We start from the raw sequence: 20,054 nt of genomic DNA, 5'->3' as shown, positions 1-20,054 counted from the left end.
CTTGATCACCACTTGAATGACGGGAAAGATGATTCCTGCATAAGTGGAATTCTTCTTTGGTACAACTGTAGAAGTGTGAAAGCAGCTGACAGGCACACAGACCACTTTGAAACAATTTAAAATGTCATGGAATTAAGAAGATGAGCAAACTTGTTATGCTCAAAAAAGAAAGTGTGTCTTTTGTATGTTACATAACAGCAGATTACCCTGGAAACCTGAAAGAAAAGTTAACGCTATAACACTACCACAAAAAAAGAATTCTGTGCAAATAAATTTTAACACTAGCTGTATAAGCTAATGGAAAATCTTAGATAAAATATCCTACAAGTATTTAACTACAATGATGTCAACTGAATCTACCAATACCAGACACTGGCATTGACTAGCAATGTAATGATATTGTTAGTCCAGTCAACGACCACAAATGGTCAAATAGGGAAAAATATTCGTGTAGTCACAAAATTTTTGTACAGTGGAAGGAGGGAATGTTATGAACAACAACAAAAATCTCCACCACTGACTTGAGGCATTTAAAGGTCACTTTTTAATGTTTTTCTCGAATAATTCAAAACTGTTTCCCATTGCATAAGTAAATTCTGTTATATTTCCAACAAAAAATGCCCTATTCTTTTTTCTTTACCACCAAGACTTTCCTTGTTGCAGTGGATGGAAATGTCCCACATTATTAAAAATAGTTTTTAATGGTGTAGAATTAGTGTTTAAGGTTAAATGAAGTGGGTTAAGAACAAACATTAAAATTGTGTACCACATCTCAGTGCATTAGGGATAAATTGTGTTCTAGGAGATGTGACATGGTGGAGGGGCCAGATGTGGAAGGTAGGCGTACAAGCATTAGGTAAGGTAGGTTGCAGCATTGTGGTCATGTAATTTCCTATTTCATAATTCTGCAAACTGAAGAGCAAGCAGGTGGTTTCCAACTCTATCTACAAAACTATGTCACAAGAAGCTACTACAGCTTGTTTCAGGAAGTTATATCAACCCTCTATGTTGGTGGAGCCATGAGCAGACATGTCCTGGAGGTATTTATTTTCCATCAAGTGTTAATGCTACATGGAATACAGGTATTAATTATTAATAATATTAAAGCAAAAAATGCATATGGATGGAATCTATGCTAATCTCTGCACACTATTCTACACTGCTAGGGGGGGACATTGATTCTTAGTCATTGTGTACGGCAAACTTCCATGGAATGCCGGATGGATTGATGGGGTTAAAGGGCCCAAACTACGAGGTCATCTGTCCCTTAATCCTATATGTCAAGCCAGGAATAGTCCCCAGAGGACGAAAAACAAATCCCAATGGACTCGATTGTATCTGAGAATCAAGAAAACCACGCCACATGAGCTAACAGAAGTGAGAGGGGGTGAAAGGGTGATGACGGGAGAGCTGTCCCACTCCAAAAGCTACTGGAGGCCCCCGAGACATGTTATGCAGCCGGAAACACACCCTTTGCATCCGACCAGTGCTTCCACACGGTGTACGGCAAACTTCCATGGAATGACGGATGGATTGATGGGGTTAAAGGGCCCAAACTACGAGGTCATCTGTCCTTTAATCCTATATGTCAAGCCAGGAATAGTCCCCAGAGGTCAAAAAACAAATCCCAATGGACTCGATTGTATCTGAGAATCAAGAAAACCACGCGACATGAGCTAACAGAAGTGAGAGGGGGTGAAAGGGTGATGACGGGAGAGCTGTCCCACTCCAAAAGCTACTGGAGGCCCCCGAGACATGTTGTGCAGCCGGAAACACACCCCTTGCATCCGACCAGTGCTTCCACACCCTATGTTGCCACAAGAAACTAGCTACATGGAAAAGATAAAATCTCTGGAAAGAGGATAATAACAGTGAGTCTGTCAACCAATGACAGATGTAAACGAATAAACTGAATTAAAGAGGTGGAAAGGGCAGGAGCCAGACCAGACCACCTTGCAAGGGTAGCCAATGGGACCCTTGGGTCAGAGCAGATGACAGGTCACCTCTACAATCCCTCAAGCAGCCAATGAGGCTAAGGTGCCCTACATCACGGAGAGGAGTAAAAACCACTTTCACAGGTACAACATAAAACCAAATCAAATGCTACAGCGGTATCTGCTGGCACTAGCATGTCTGCAAGTTTAAGGTTTCGCAGAAAGGTGGCCAAATTACGGCAGTCCCGAAGGGTATGGGTCATCTTGAGACAGGCACCACATTGACAGTGGGGTGGATCCCCATGTTGGATGATGTGGACATGGATCAGCCAGTGTGGCCAATGCAAAGCCGACAGAGGACAGCAGATTCCCTGCTAGAAGCATGAAGTGAAGACTGTCACAGGGTACTGCGCTCTTTTATGATTCACAGTTTACTTGGAGAAACCAGGACACTCCAATCTGCATCCCAATTGTTGGTGTACAGTCCCGCTCCATCCAACAGTCACAACCACCTTGGAAGATATACTGTGGATGTGTGCTACATGGCTCCACTCAGTGCAGCCCACTCTACAACTGCGAACAGTTCCTGAATGGAAGAAATTTATGCAGTCTACCAGTAACATAATTAATGGCGAGATACGTGCATTAACTTTCTGGTCATTTGTTAATTCACCAAGGGACAATTACAATACGTTGCCAAACAATCAGCAGCTAGGTGCCACATTTACCAACCGATTAACTAAACTGAAAGTAGCTCCACTAAGTAAACACGAGTGAGTTTCAAAGTTATCTGTGAAAACTAAACACTCGGCTATGTCTGCCAGCAATTCATATGGTACACTCCTGAGGGTTGGTGTAACTCTGTGGTATAGCCTGTAGTTGGTTCTTGACATAAAGTGAGGTAAAAAGTGTTTGGGAAATCGTCTGCTCGCTCTTCAGTTAGCAGATCTATACAGGAGGGAACTTAGCAGATCTATACAGGAGGGAACTGCATGACCACAAGCTGCCAATGTACCTTCCCTTGTGCTTATACCCTCCCTTCTCCTGCCTGTTACACAACCAGAACACAATTTTTCCCTTAATATAGTGCTACTGCACTTAGATGTTGTACAGGCATGTGATATTTATTCTTAACCCACTTCATTTAACAGTAAACACTGATTTTAAACAATTAAAACAACATTTTTAATAATTCATGATTTTTCCATATCCAGCAACAAGGAAACTATTTGTCGTAGAGAGTAAAAAGGACGACATTTTTGTAGGAAATGTAATGTAGCTTAATTTTTTTTTTTTTTTTACAGGTAAACATTTTCACTAGGATACACGGTTTTTGAGTTATCCAATAAAAACTCCAAAAACTGACCTTTAAACACCTCCACACCCATCCCTCCCCATGCTCACACCTCATCAGTGGGGATTTTTATTATATTGTTCACAGCATCCCTTCCTCCTACCACTGCACAAAACTTTGTGACTAAACGAATATATTCCCCTAATTTTCCTTTGCTGTCTGGTCAATGTGTCGTGTGTACAATCAGAAAGAGAGGAAAATATCAAAAACTTTTTGTTTTACATTATATTATATTTTTTAATGTAGGTTTTGGGACAGACTGATCCATACCACAGCCAGAGAGATTGATCTGTAGCATAGATTAAGTCCATATTAGGTTGAAAGGTGACCATTTGACTGCGACTTAACACAGTCATTGAGTGAGAATACAAAATTTTAGTTGTTGAGGCATACTGATCTGTTGCATAGGCCAAGCTCAAGGTTAAGGTTAAGGTTAAGCTGGAAGATGACTGATGACTGGTTGTGAGTTAGTGAATTGATAACAAAGGCTCCAAGTAACACCTAAAATATGTCAAGCTTCAGTTCAATACCCTCTTTTTTCATGAAAACTTTCTTCACTTACAACAACTGCGAAGAAAATTACCAACTGAAATTAGGCAATAAGGTGCAAATTGATACCTACTGTAAGAGATTGAAATACCCAATAAAATTTTTCCTTGCCTTTTATCAGATGCTCTGAAAAACAGTAAGGTTCAGATGATATCCACAGAGAAAAGTATAAAAAGTTTCAAGTAGTAATAGCAATAAATGAAGGGAAAGAAGTTGTATAACTTATGGACCTTCTGTATCTATTGCTTTCACCAATCCCCAAATGAGGCAGGACTACAAATTTTATGCTAAACTTACAAATCTAAAACCTCATACATCTCAAAGACTTTGCCATAAAAACGTTTCCATTTATAAATTAAAGCAGAGTTCTGTGAGAAAGAACATTATCAAAAGGAGTTGTAACTTCTCTTTTTTACACCCCAAGCTTATGGATACAATACAACCAGAAGTCAAAGTTGTTCTCTTTGGTGGGAACAATTCCTGAAGATACTAAAATATTTACGAGACTTCCTTTAAATAATCAATACTTTTGCACCACCACAGATACAGTTAACTTGAGATTCTCCAATAAACTTTTATTGGTCTCTCTTCTCAAATGGAAAGATCCCCAGTTTATAAAATATGTAATTATTTATAAGAAAATATATTGACATGTAATTGCTAAGACAAAACTGCTTAGAAGTTACAGTATCATAACAACTGTTTGGCAATAAATATAAATCTGCATGGGTAAATATGAAAAGTGAAATAGGGAAGAGACATGAAGAGCAGGAAATCACACTTACAAACGCTGCTAACAATATTTGGGGAAAAAAAAAAAAAAAAAAAACCTGCAATATTACGTAACCAGTTACCTTATAAAGGCTGATTCAGAAGCTACAATGGCTTTGGCTCATGGCGCTATCTTATCATTCATTGGGACAGTGTTACCCCATTGACAAAAATTTTTTTGAAAGTGATAGCTTCCTTCATAAGTGGCAATAAAGTTGAAAATTATTGACCCATATCACTCGTATCAGATTCTCCAAAGTATTTGAGACTGGTGAAACAAGACGACAAGTACTTAAATGACCAGAAGATCCGGACCAGCAATCAAGATGCTTCCAAACAGCTAGAAGCAAAAAAACGGCAATACCAGATTACATAGATGATATTATAAGAAACCTAGGAAACAACAGTGTCATAGAAGCTAATTTAAACCTTTTAAAGCTTTCAGTACCATTAGTCATGAAATTCTTTTACATAAGTTAGGAATAATGGGGTTAAAACAGATGGAAAGCAAGTAGCTTATTTTCAGGAAGTACAGAAATGTCCGATCCTACCCGTCGGCTTTGACCCATGACGTCACAAATATGGCGGAAACGACAATTCCAATATGGCGGATATAAAACCATTCCATACGTATCATAAAGACGAAAAGACACAGATAAACAACACACACACAGGTTTCACAAAAAGCCTAATGACTAACGGGGCAAGCGTGGGAAATTGGGGGTTTTTGGGTGGGGAGAAACTAAATATAAACAAATTTAGCCACCCACCGCCATACAAAACCACGCAAGGCGACGAAAAAAACCGACATCACAAAACTCAACAAATACCACAAAACACAATCTTATCTGGAATCGGACACTTCCCTTAACCTACATATATCTACAACAGCTCCCGATCCCATAAATTGGGATCAAACACTTCCCTTGACCTATATAGCTCAACAGCATCTCCCGATCCCATCCCCCAATACAAAAATCAAAATACACCGCAAAACATAGCGAACAAACACTTCCCTTAACCTACATATATCTACAGCAGCTCCCGATCCCATAAATTGGGATCGAACACTTCCCTTGACCTATATAGCTAAACAGCAACCCCCGATCCCATCTTCCATTACAAAAATCAACATACTCCACCAAACATTGAGATTTAACACTTCCCTCCAACTATATAGCTCAACAGCAGCTACCAATCCCATGACTTAGGATCGACCACTACCCTTGACCTATGTAACTCAAAAACATCTCCCAATACGAATACCAATACCAACCTTCACAGCCACAAATTTCATTGAAACACTTCCCTATACCCCAATACACAACACATACGCCAAAAACAAAAGGGAAGTTACCACAAGAAAGTTCCAGCCCCACAAACTAGATTGGCCACCACAATCACACACAAATACACACGCAAACACACACACACACACACACACACACACACACACACACACACACACACACAAAAACCAACGAAAAAATACTGAACCAAAAGAAAAACCCAACCCACCCACACCTCAACCCCCTCCCCCCCCCCCCCCCCACAACCCCAAAATAAAAAACCCACAAACAAAAACCAAATACAACATAAAAAACATCTCAATCACATACTACAACTCAACAAAAACTTCAACAAAATAGGTCCCCCACAACTAAAACAAACACACTCCCCCCCCCCCCCCCCCACCTTAACAAACACTATACAACAAAATAAACCACCCACCCCAACCTTAATCACAGCCACCCACCCACCTACCCAGCCCCCCTAACTAACCACTTTCGGCCTATACATTTTACCCACAGCCCTTAAAAAAACCCGAAAAATACAATAGCCCTCTGGGACACTCTTCCGCCGACAGAACTCATCTAAATGAGACTGAAGGTTGGAAGAGCGCCTCTTCCCCCTCCCAAGAACTGACTTAACCACCCCCCACATCCCCTCTATTGTATTAGTACAAGCCCCTGTATCATAATTCTTAAACTCTAAACTATGGTTCACGACTAAATGATTAAATCCCCTCTCACCCAACCCCCTATAAGAAGAAAAAGCATCAGAAACTATTGTGGACCCCGACTCTATATATTCCTCAATTAACCCCACTAATTCAGCCTTCGACCTCCCTTCCACAACCCTAAAAACACATTCGGAACCCCCACCCCCCGGAACAACAGCCTCCCACACACAAAGACCAGCCACAGACTTGCCCCTCCCATACTTCCTTTTCCCAAACTGTGACTCGTCCACCTCCACAACCACCCCATGCCCCCCCAACTTACCCCTGTACTTAATAAATTCCGAACACACTTCACGACAAAAGGAATACCAATCTAAAACAGTCCTCTCACTCACACCAGTCTCATGCACACAAAAACTCTGTGGGGATCTATAACAAAAATAATATGTAACAAGCACAATCTCACGCATGCCCAATCTAGACTTCTCGAACCAGGTACCGCGCCGTATGGAACGCCATATGTCATCTTTACGACAGCGCCACATGTAACCGTCCCTTGTCCGAGAGGCCGGAACTTTAACCAATTTCATTGGTTCGCGGCACACACCGCACTTCACGACTTCGGCAATTAAGCCAAATAGCTGAAGAAATTTGATCAGCTCTATAGCTGTCTCCCCCATCATAGCCCTCAACCGAGCACTATTAATCCGGTCTTTCATATCCATTCCTGAACAAAAACCACAACCGAATACACTTAATAACAGACTCACCCAACGTACAGCAATCATCATTACATTAACCATCACACAAAACCGTTAACTCACTGATACAAATTCCTCTTCAAAATGACGCACGTAGCACTCACCACTGAGCAACAGCAAACTGAGCCCAACACACCAAACAAAAGAAAACTATGAACATACCACCAGAGGGCACAACAAACAACAACACGACATCTACAAACACGCCACACTCACAAACCAAACTCCGCGCCATAGTGACGTCGCACACCACAACACCCTTACGTCACGGGTCAAAGCCGACGCGTGAGATCGGATCTTTCTGTTGACCCTATTTGCAAAATACATCACAGATTGTGGAACTCCAATGAGCTCATTCTAGTCACAAAACCAGATTAGAATCTGATGCAAAGTTGAAACAAGTGTGCCACAGGGCAGTGTGTTAGGCCCCTTCTATCCTTATTCAGACAAAAACATACAGTGATCAGAAATTGCAGATAAGATTACATTTTTCTGTAATAGTGAGCTATGTTAAGGACACATTGTCTACAACAACTAATCATTCCTCAAGTCCACAAATTCATGGCTCTAAGTCAACAAACTGTTCCTTAACGAGGAAAAAAAAATTACATTAAATTTAGAAAAATGAATCAAGACCAATATCTCTATCTGGTACTAGGGAGAAATAAATAAGAAATACTTTGGTGTACAAAACTTTTACTTACTTATGTTGATCAAGACAAACTGAAAAAGCATACAACTAAACTCTCCAAGAGACTTCACTTCGGCATGCTTTGCTCTGAGAATTATTACAAAAGTATGCTCTTCAGAAGATCCTAGAGTGGCTTACTCTGGTTACTTCATGTCCCTTGTAGAATATGAAGCTTTTTTTTTTTTTTTTTTTTGCTAAAACTAATAATCAATTAAATGAAATTTTTATATTACACAAAAGAGCTATCTGAATCACGTGACACACCTCTACAAGAGCTCACTGCAGGACCCATTTTAAGAAGTTGTGCATGCTTACTGTACCCTCCATATACATACAAAAGCGTGTGTTGATGACAGAGCTAAAACTGGAGACCTGCAAAACAATTGCAATTACCACAGTTATAACACTTGCAATCATAGGTCCCCTCCATCTAGAACACGTAACGACGACTTGTACTCAGACATTTGAGCCACTTGGTGTCAATCTGTATAATACACAGGAGAAGGATACAGCATTTAGAGCAGAGTTAAAAACAGTTTTTGTGGAGAAGAGTTTCAACAGTATATGTACAGAATATGTTAAACTGCAGAAATACGAGGCCCTCCTTTAACTTGGTTCACTATTTTTTAATCTGTTATCAGGTGTACCACCTATGTATGTCTTTGCACAAGACTATTTCTGTCGTTGGTTTCCTGTTTCAGATGCAGTACAACATCTCTCCTCAAAACAGGGAACCAGTTGCAATAAAAAAGGTATAGTGTTCACAGGTGTTTGCATGTTTATAATTTTCAGATGCACACAACAAAATTCCATATTCTTGTTGTGTTACTGACTTTACTATCTTTTAAATAAAAATATTATCAAGATTGTTTACTTATTGCACTGCACATTCATGAAGGACATTTCATTTGAGATCTGTGGAAGATAAAGTAGCATATCTGCTTTTATTTGTCAATATTTACCGTGTATTCTTGTTTTTTTTTCTGACATTTTCTACACCCTAGGGATCTCCTCACTATGGATACAAGGCAATAAAGTGGGCACGGGTTACTGCTCCAAATTCGTTTGTGCTGTCCACGTATTAGACAGTTTGTTTACATTTCCTTTTAACTGAGAGATGATTCAAAGGCGTATTGATCAGTTGAATGAAAAGTACATCTAATCCACTACTTGCACATGATGTAAGATCATTGTAGGCTAGGTATGTGGAGTTTTCTTTCCAAATCATTTAGTGAGCATGTTGGCTAAGGCAGTGTTAATGCATTGGACTCCCATTCAAGACGAGTGTACCCCGTCCGGCCATCCTGATTTCTCAAGTTGCTAAAGTGATGGTCAAACGTTTGATAAGGCCAATAAAAGTTCCTGCACTACTGTACGTATGTTTATATATGTATATATTATTTATGTTACGTATCCAACATGACTTGCACTAATGCACCGAATAGTCAAAGGACGAATAAATAAATAAAGACATATCAATACTCTTGCTAATTCGTATGAAGAAAAATTCATACGCGGCAATAAAGTGGGCACGGGTTACTGCTCCAAATTCGTTTGTGCTGTCCACGTATTAGACAGTTTGTTTACATTTCCTTTTAACTGAGAGACGATTCAAAGGCGTATTGATCAGTTCTACAAAAACAAAACGGTGATTAACTATTCTTCTTTTTAATGTCGCAGCACAGGCAAAATTTTTATCTGCTAGTGAGACGAGCGTTACTGTACATTGCGAATGGCTGTTCGTCCAGCCATCAGTTTTAAACAACGTGGAGAACTTTTGTATTTATAACAACATAACAGTAAAATCAACGATAAATAATATAAATGTTTCTGGCATTTCTCTAGCAATCGCACAGTACACACGCCTAGAATACAAGTTACCTTGATTTGTTGCTCCTTTCCCTTGTCTTTTCACTGTGTTTGCTGTGTGAGCTTCTGTCACGAGACTTCGATCTTTTCCGAGAGTGTTTACTTTTGTGCCGCCTTTTCGGTGATTTGCTTCGTGTTCTCGATCTTCCCATGTCGTAAAAATATCACCAAGGAGAATAAAACGAACTGGCCCTGGTGTCAGGAACACAACAGAATCTAACGACAACACATATCCGACATTACTCCAACGCTTCACTCCCCATGTTCAGTATATGCAGTGTTGCCAAACTGATTATTTAATTGCGCCAAGGAATACTATCAACGAAAAATTAAAACACATGCAGACTCTTTAAACCTTTCATTTCCAGCTAACCAACAAGAAAACATACATTAATGACAAGTAATAGAAATTTATAAACAACCACAACGTAGGGGAACTACAAAACTGTATCGATAGGTGACTTGAGGATAGAACGTATCTGGGCAAACAACGAATAACTGGATATACAAATCTTGGGTAATCTATCAGGACTCTAATGACTCATGAATTCAATGAATGCTCAAAGAGTGAGCTCACAGTTTCTGGATAGTATGCAACTATAAAGGCCATTTAACACATCACGCTCTATCTACGTCCATTGCATCTGCGGGAGAGCCTAAAATTTGCACAAATTGTAAGCATCTGCAATCGAATTTTGCGCAGATGTGAGATGTGCGCAGACCCGAAAGTAGGAGTTGGAAGTTTAAGGACCGTATTACACGATGCTCCTTAGTGAACCCCACAAACGAGCTACGAATAGCAGCGATTCATCGAAGCAATATCGCTGCAAACAGTCGTTCTTTCCGAGCACGCCGCACGTGAGAGATCTGCCAAACAGTTTCAAGCGCTACTGTGTCGGGAAGATTTGCTGTGTGAAATAAATTGCTGTTATTAACAGCAGTGGCAGTTGATCTCCGTATCCCCAAGAATACTTGCAAAAAATAAGTGATATTTGAGGGGAATACAATGTATTAACCATGTTATGAAACGCCTTTCTCGAGAACGTATGTATTTATTCGTCCATAGACCATTTTGGTGCAACAGTATCAGACATATCAGAAACATACACAAACAATATACACATATAAAACATTAACAAAACAGAATAGGATAAGGTGAAGATAGGTCATGAAATCGGCTTTGGGCTAATAAAAGGAACTGTCCCAGCATTCACTTTAGCGATAAGGGGAAACCATGGAAAACTCACGTCAGGATAGTCGAGTGGGGAATAAACTCCAATCCTCCTGAATGTGACTCCAGGATATTAGGACTGGAGTAGCCATCTCGCTCGGTGAAGGATTGAAACAGGAATCGTAAAATACAGCATCTACATTGTGAGTGCAACATGCACAGTAAGTAAATAAATGAAAAAGGAGTTTTGAAAATAAAAACACTACTGAAAAAAATGACAATATATGAACAAATTATATAGTACAAAATGCACAAAAAGCCAGTGATCTAGATAAACCCGAAACTTTGGTTTAAAACACCTCTCAGAAAATTAAACCCAATAGCACATTATATAGCACTGCTAAACGGTATAACGCATCAACACACGAGAACCAGTTGACACCATAAGCATCACCAATAGATTAGCAACAGATCCTTTCACAGCAGAGGTGTGTTGCACCGCATCTGAAATAGAAAGTCAAATGCGGGAACATTCTTTGCAGAGACAAACAGAGAACTGATGGTACATCAGTTCAGAAAAAAATGAGTGAGAACCTTGTAATCCTTTAAGCTAACAAATTGTTTTACATTATAGAAACACTTCTCAATCATAAGCGATTTTAACTCTGCTTTAAAGACCGTTTCCGATTCCAGCCTCTTTATGTGTGTTTGCAATGCACTAAAACGAATGGCACCACAGTGGCTCTCAAGCCTTTGAGTGCAGGTTGTTCTAAGTTGTTCTATATGGAAGGACCCACAGTTGCACGTATTATACCAGTGATAATTGGAGTTGGTTAGCTGGTCACGAAGTCCAGCTCTTGTCATAAACACATATGTGTACGTGAACAAGAAGGGAACAATAAGCAAACACAGCTTTTTAAATAGGGGCTCTGCAATGAGTCCTAGCCAAACTTTGTGACAATATTCGAATAACCCTTTTCTGTAATGTAAAAACTTCATTTAATCAGCTATTAATTTTGCCAAAGAAAACTATTCCGTAAGATACAAGGGACTGGAAGTAACCAAAGTAAGCCATTCTAGCACCATCTGGGGAGCAAACCTTAAAAATAATTCTCAGAGCAAAACATGCATTATTGAGTTTCTGGGAGAGATTAGTTATGTGGTCTTTCCAATGTAAGTCCCAGTCAACGTATATTCCAAAAAGTTTTGTGCATCATATCCTTTCTCATTTCCATCAAGCACCAAAAAGTAATTTAAGTTTCGACTCATTTTCCCAAGTTTTATACAGCTTGTTTTCTTCACATTTAGGACCAGGCTGTTGGGCCAATACATGATTGCAAGAATTTAATGACTTTATCAGCTGTAGTCGACAGAGATTCCCAAACATCACTCAGTTTAGTTCCCATAGCAAATCTTCTCGACACATTAGCGCTCTTGGTATTGGTTGAAACTGCTTGGCAGATCTCTCATGTACGGCTTACTCGAACAGAACGACTATTCGTAGCGATACTGCTTGCGATGGATCGCTGCTATTCGTCACTCGTTTGTGGAGTTCTCTAAGGATCATCGTCTAATATGGGCTTTACATTTCCAACTCCAAATGCCAGGCTTGTGCACAGCTCTTTTGCAGGTGCTTACAATACGTCTGTGTAGATTATAAGTTCTAGTGCTGATGTAATGGGCGCAGAAACATGATCTGACAGTGGTGTCTGATGTGTGTTCATCATTTATATAAAAATGGAACAGAAGTCAGCCTAACACTTTCCTTGCATCAGATTATAACCTGATTTTATGACCAGCATGAGCTGATGTGAGTTCCACAGCCTGTAGTCTATTTTGCAAACATGATTGAACACACTTGTTTTTTGTTCCTTTTATCCCCAACTTACCTAAAAGGAGTTCATGGCTAACCACACTGAAAACTTACAAAGATCTAAATTAACTTTGAATACACCATTGTCGTTATCCAGAATCATTTGCCATAGACTGACATAGACTTTTACCACCAATGCATCTTTAACTCACATTTAATTATAACTAACTGTACCAAGAGTGACATGTTGTGATAAATATCCAATGTGCCAATCCATTGAAAAGTCATTGGGCCATAACATACAACTTATAATACAACAACGAAATCCAATATGGTTTTTAACAAAATTCTTCATTTGCCAACTGTTACCAAGTGTCCTAGTTGCATCGATTTTTACGGAAATCATGTCATTTTGATGTTACTTCACAGTTACCTCCGAGTAACATTTATTTCTCCTGAGGTCCAACGTGTTTGGGAAAATCTCAGATAGCAGCTATCGATCGCTGATCGTTTGGATTCTCATGAAATCTGATGAGTTGCATGTGATGTGTGGCACTAGGGCTGCCTGCTTGCGACTTGTATGACTACTTATCAAGCACAGTTATGTGTTTTTGTTTCGTTTCACTTTGACCACGTTGATTCGTTTCACTTTGATGACGCTGAATACGAACTTTACTTTAGAATTTATACTTATTCAGGAGCCACATACCACTCTGAGAAGTGCATTTGAAGAAGATTAAGAAGTAATACAAATACAACAATTACATTTTCATCCTCCAATTTCGTAGTGATTAGCATGTTGAAACTTGTAGTACTGATGGTAAGTTCATAGTAATAGTCATGATATAATGGGTTTCATCTAATGATTTTGAGTTATTTATGAAACAACCAGACAGAGAGAATGACAGACTCTAATATTAGGTGCACATTTTAATTTAAATGTTTAGGGGAAATGTGATATATGTTTATATGCAAGTCCCTCATCATTTCACATACTCTAACTCTTCCTTACACAATTTATAGCAAGAGTAACCAGTAGAGCTAATGAAACACTCACCTCAGAAGATGTTGCCCGCAGTAGGCAACGAAACGTCAGTAAGGAGAAGCAGTTTTATATATGGACGACAGCAATTCAGCCCAGAAGTTTTAATTAATGAAGACACCATTCGTGGAACCTTGCATGTTATGACTTCTTGAACTTCCTTATTAATGTGATAAAGTATGTCATGTGGAATTTGATGTTAGTTAAACATAAGAGCACTTTCTCTAACAGTAAGTTTGTTCACTTTGTGGCCCCAGTCCGATTAAAAAACGAAAAATTAAGTTTCTGTGATTGTAATGTGCAGCAATGACATTTGTGTTTTTGTTTGTCCCAAATATTTGGCTGTTCCGAACATGTCGCGATTCCTGATGCGGTGGTTAGGCAGTAACCTAAGAGAACAGCTTAAATTATATGCTTGCTTGTCATAAATATTCAATATTTTTTTTAATGATTTCTGGGGGTTTACCCACCCACTTCTCTTCCGTAAAAACCGATGCGACCATGAAACTCATTAGCAGTCGACAAATTTGCCGCACAAGTGCACTTCACTTTCACATCACTTCCCAGTAAGCTTCAAGTGAAACTAACGTCTCCCACTTGATCTCCAGACGGAGCCCATGATATTTTGGCAGACCTCTGCCATCCATTGTTCATGTGTGTTGTCCACATGCAACGAACTGCTTGTGCAAATGCCCGGGCACATTACTACTACACAGACAGAAAGTAGTGTGTAGCCAGGAAATCTGACAGATATGAGATATGCACAAACCTCGGAGTTGAATTTGGAGATTTGAGCAAAACTGCTCAAATATGTGAGTGCAAATTAAATCTTCACAGATAAATCGAAGCATGTGGATAAGAGATCACCACACGACTGGCATGCAAAATGTGTATGAGTCAGCTGTTTGTTCGCCATATTTGTATACACAGTAAAATCCAAAATAGTTTATAAGCCTCAGCACTTTGGGAATTCATTCAGCATCAACTAGATGCCTCAAGATAATGCATTTATCTACATATATAGGAGTCATACACGCTTGTGGAAAGTGAAGATCAAGGATTCCAGTGATCGAGATAAGATTGTAGCTGCTTACAATCCTTTAATAGAGAAAAGAAGAGCAGCTGGCCGATGGCAAACATGAGAACTATAATCTTTAAGAAAATTGTTGCCAACATAACCTCTTTTTTGGTTAGATATTTCTCTCATTTTGACGTGAATAAGGGATTGCTAGCATATTTCCTATCAGTACTGTCCTATTCAATAATCTTTTGTAGTAGTTGTTGTTGTTGTGGTCTTCAGTCCAGAGACTGGTTTGATGCAGCTCTCCATGCTACTCTAACCTGTGCAAGCTTCTTCATCTCCCAGTACCTACTGCAACCTACATCCTTCTGAATCTGCTTAGTGTATTCATCTCCTGGTCTCCATCAACTATTTTTACCCTCCATGCTGCCCTCCAATACTAAATTGGTGATCCCTTGATGCCTCAGCACATGTCCTACTAAGCGTTCCCTTCTTCTAGTCAAGTTGTGCCACAAATTCCTCCTCTCCAATTCTATTCAATACCTCCCCATTAGTTATGTTGTCTACCCATCTAATCTTCAGCATTCTTCTGTAGCACCACATTTCGAAAGCTTCTATTCTCTTCTTGTCTAAACTATTTATCATCCATGTTTCACTTCCATACATGGCTACACTCCATACAAATACTTCAGAAACGACTTCCTGACACTTAAATCTATATTCAGTGGCCGGCCGGTGTGGCCAAGCGGTTCTAGGCGCTCCAGTCTGGAACCGCGTGATTGCTACGATCGCAGGTTCGAATCCTGCTTCGGGCATGGATGTGTGTGATGTCCTTAGGTTAGTTAGGTTTAAGTAGTTCTAAGTTCTAGGGGACTGATGGACTCAGATGTTAAGTCCCATATTGCTCAGGGCCATTTGAACCATTTTTTTTAATACTCAGTGTTAACAAATTTCTCTTCTTCAGAAACGCTTTCCTTGCCATTGCCAGTCTACATTTTATATCCTCTCTACTTCCACCATCGTCAGTTATTTTGCTCCAGAAATAGCATTTACTACTTTAAGTGTCTCATTTCCTAATCTAATTCCCTCAGCATCACCCGACTTTATTCGACTACATTCCATTATCCTCGTTTTGCTTTTGTTGATGTTCATCTTATATCCTCCTTTCGAGACAATGACCATTTCGTCCAACTGCTCTTCCAGGTCCTTTGCTGTCTCTGACAGAATTACAAGTCATCCACAAACCTCAAAGTTTTTATTTCGTCTCCATGGGTTTTAACTCCTACTCCAAATTTTTCTTTCGTTTCCCTTACTGCTTGCTCAGTATACAGATTGAATAATATTGGGGATAGGCTACAACCCTGTCTCACCCCCTTCCCAATCACTGCTTCTCTTTCATATCCCTCACCTCTTATAACTGCCATTTGGTTTCTGTACTAATTGGAAACAGCATTTCGCTCCCTTTTTTTACTCCTGCCACCTACAGAATTTGAAAGAGAGTATTCCAGTCAATATTGTCAAAAGCTTGCTCTGAGTCTACAAATGCTAGAAACGTAGGTTGGCCTTTCCTTAATCTTTCTTCTAAGATAAGTCGTAGGGTCAGTATTGCCTCACGTGTTTCAACATTTCTATGGAATCCAAACTGATCTTCCCCGAGGTCAGCTTCCACCAGTTTTTCCATTCGTCTGTAAGGAATTCGTGTTAGTATTTAGCAGCTGTTACATATTAAACTGATAGTTGGGTAATTTTCACATCTGTCAACACCTGCTTTCTTTGGGATTGGAATTATTACATTCTTCTTGAAGTCTGAGGGTATTTCACCTGTCTCATACATCTTGCTCACCAGATGGCAGAGGTTTGTCAGGGCTGGCTCTCCCAAGGCTTTCAGTGGTTCTGATGGAATGTTGTCAACTTTCACGGCCTTGTTCTGACTTAGACCTTTCAGTGCTCTATCAAACTCTTCACACAGTATTATATCTCCCATTTCATCTTCATCTACATGCTCTTCCATTTCCGTAATATTGTCCTCAAGTACATCACCCTTGTATAGACCCTCTGCATAATCCTTCCACCTTTCTGTTTTCCACTGTTTGTAATCACCTGCAGTGTTGCACGCTGAGCTGGGTCCACTTCCTGCAAGTCCACTTGTGCTAAGCTTAAACAATGTCCACAACCCCTCTGAGATTACAGTTTAAACAATTAACCCTTCCACAGCAGCTACCAGAAGTTCAAAATGTTGAGAAAATTCACTTATGCCAAGTTTAAAACGATAGGCACTCTGCTGACTGTCAAAACTATAGAGTACTCGTCCTATCTCTAAAACTGATTAGCCCACTGATGCAGCCTGTACAGTAGTGACTATCATGTTAGTATGAGAGCTATTGACTTGCGTCTTTATTAAAACAAACACCACACTGAGGATGGTCTCTTCCACATGCATACAGTGCTTTACCCTCCACAAAAACTTGTGGCGACTGTGACAGCCACTTAATGCCATTGCCACTGCCACCACTGCAACAGACCACGTAGTGTTGTGTGACATTCCACAGCTGTCGTGAAACGTTTGATAATCCCTGGCACTCAGATTCACCACTACATACTCAGCAGCTTTCACCCACAGATTAGGCCAAAGCCCCAGTGAGCTACCTCGTTTCCATGGTGACAAAGTTCTTGATCTCCAGACCATTTGACTAGTCCACAGCACCAACATTGTGCTGGAGAAACACAATGTAGCAGTTGTAATGTTCCATAATAGGAACAATCTTGATGGTACTGCACCACATGACCAATGTTAAAATGATTGGAAACATGAAACTTAAACCCATATTGTGGTAGAGAAAGGCAGTGTAACAGTTCTGACATTGCGTAACTGGACTGGTCTCGATGGCACTACACCACATGACCCATATTAAAATGATGGGAAATGTGAAACCTGTAACCCACATTGTGGTGGAGGAATGCAATGTAACAGTTCTGACATACCATAGCTGGAACAGTCTCGATGGTACTGTACCACATGACCTAAGGTAAAATGACAGAAAACATGGAAACTGTACATATTTCTTCCTGGATAGTGAGAAATCGAGAGATGTACGAGTACATTACTCATCCTTGCAGTGGAAACTTGAGCAGTGACTCAAAGGCCATACAATTAGATTCAGGTTCTATGCTTGCAAAATTCGCTGCAAGATATTTGTGTGTAATGGATGGAAGCTATTTTGTGAGCAGCAGCATAGTTATCCATTACAAAACAAACCAACAGGTGGGCTTATATGTACTAGACAAGCAGCAATAACATTTGAGAGCCAGACATACAAAACTCAAGTCATCCTTCCTGTACATTAGTTTGATACCTTCCTGTACAGGAGTTTGATACAGGTATCACATCTACAACTGCATTGATACTCTGCAAAACACATTTAAGTGCCTGGCAGAGGGTTCATCGAATCACCTTCACAATAATTCTCTATTATTCCAGTCTCATATAGTGCATGGAAAAAACGAACACCTGTATCTTTCCGTGCTAGCTCTGATTTCCCTTATTTTATTATGAAGATCGTTTCTCATTATGTAGGTCGACATCAACAAAATATTTTCGGATTTGGAGGAGAAAATTGGTGATTGAGATTTCGTGAGAAGATTTTGCTACAACGAGAACCGCCTTTGTTTTAATGATGTCCACCCCAAATCCTGTATTATTTCAGTGACACTCTCTCACATATTTCTCAATAACACAAAACATGTTGCCCTTCTCTAAACTTTCTCGATATACTCCATCAGTCTTATCTGGTAATGATCCCACACCACACAGCAGTATTCTGAAAGAGGACAGACAAGTGTAGTGTATGCAGTCTCTTTAGTAGATTACATCTTCTAGATGTTTTTGGCTAGCCTTCCCCACAACATTTTCTATGTGTTCCTTAAAATTTAATTGTAATTCCTAGGTATTTAGTTAATTTATGGTCTTTAGATTTGACTGATTTATCGTGTAACCAAAGCTTAAAAGATTCCTTTTAGCACTCATGGGGATGACCTCCCCTTTCCCTTATTTAGAATCACTTGCTAATTTTTGCACCATACAGATATCTTTTCTATATCGTTTTGCAATTTGTTTTAATCTTCGCCCGCAGCTCGTGGTCGTGCGGTAGCGTTCTCGCTTCCCACGCCCGGGTTCCCGGGTTCGATTCCCGGCGGGGTCAGGGATTTTCTCTGCCTCGTGATGGCTGGGTGTTGTGTGATATCCTTAGGTTAGTTAGGTTTAAGTAGTTCTAAGTTCTAGGGGACTGATGACCATAGATGTTAAGTCCCATAGTGCTCAGAGCCATTTGAACCATTTTTTTTTTAATCTTCTGATGACTTTACTAGACGATAAACGATGGCATCATTGTTGTTGTTGTGGTCTTCAGTCCAGAGACTGGTTTCTACATCTACATCAATACTCCGCAAGCCACCTGACGGTGTGCGGCGGAGGGTACCTTGAGTACCTCTATTGGTTCTCCCTTATATTCCAGTCTCGTATTGTTCGTGGAAAGAAGGATTGTCGGTATGCTTCTGTGTGGGCTCTAATCTCTCTGATTTTATCCTCATGGTCTCTTCGCGAGATATACGTAGGAGGGAACAATATGCTGCTTGACTCTTCGGTGAAGGTATGTTCTCGAAACTACAACAAAAGCCCGTATCGAGCTACTGAGCGTCTCTCCTGCAGAGCGCTGCTCTCCGTTGGATCTTCTCTATCTCTTCTATCAACCCTATCTGGTACGGATCCCACACTGCTGAGCAGTATTCAAGCAGTGGGCGAACAAGCGTACTGTAACCTACTTCCTTTGTTTTCGGATTGCATTTCCTTAGAATTCTTCCAATGAATCTCAGTCTGGCATCTGCTTTACCAACGATCAACTTTATATGATCATTGCAGTTTAAATCACTCCTAATGCACACTCCCAGATAATTTATGGAATTAACTGCTTCCAGTTGCTGACCTGCTATTTTGTAGCTAAATGATAAGGGATCTTTCTTTCTATGTATTCACAGCACATTACACTTGTCTATATTGAGATTCAATTGCCATTCCCTGCGTCCATTCATTGCAGATCCTCCTGCATTTCAGTACAATTT

The 20,054-nt window shown here is 39.9% G+C and overlaps 1 protein-coding gene across 1 annotated transcript in view; it reads right to left on the bottom strand.

Moving 5' to 3' along the window:
- The window catches only part of LOC124596172 (UPF0430 protein CG31712-like), a 96,843-nt gene extending 86,654 nt beyond the window's left edge, over nt 1-10,189 (bottom strand). The window contains 1 exon segment of the mRNA XM_047135209.1: nt 9,905-10,189. Coding sequence (XP_046991165.1) covers nt 9,905-10,044 — 140 coding nt within the window. The 5' untranslated portion in view covers nt 10,045-10,189.
- Between the last annotated feature and the right edge of the window lie 9,865 nt (nt 10,190-20,054).

The sequence above is a fragment of the Schistocerca americana genome, chromosome 2 (genome assembly GCF_021461395.2).
Source record: "Schistocerca americana isolate TAMUIC-IGC-003095 chromosome 2, iqSchAmer2.1, whole genome shotgun sequence".
Taxonomy (NCBI): Eukaryota; Metazoa; Arthropoda; class Insecta; order Orthoptera; family Acrididae; genus Schistocerca; species Schistocerca americana.
Note: the sequence above shows the minus strand (reverse complement) of the source record. Positions and strands in the feature narration are given on the sequence as shown.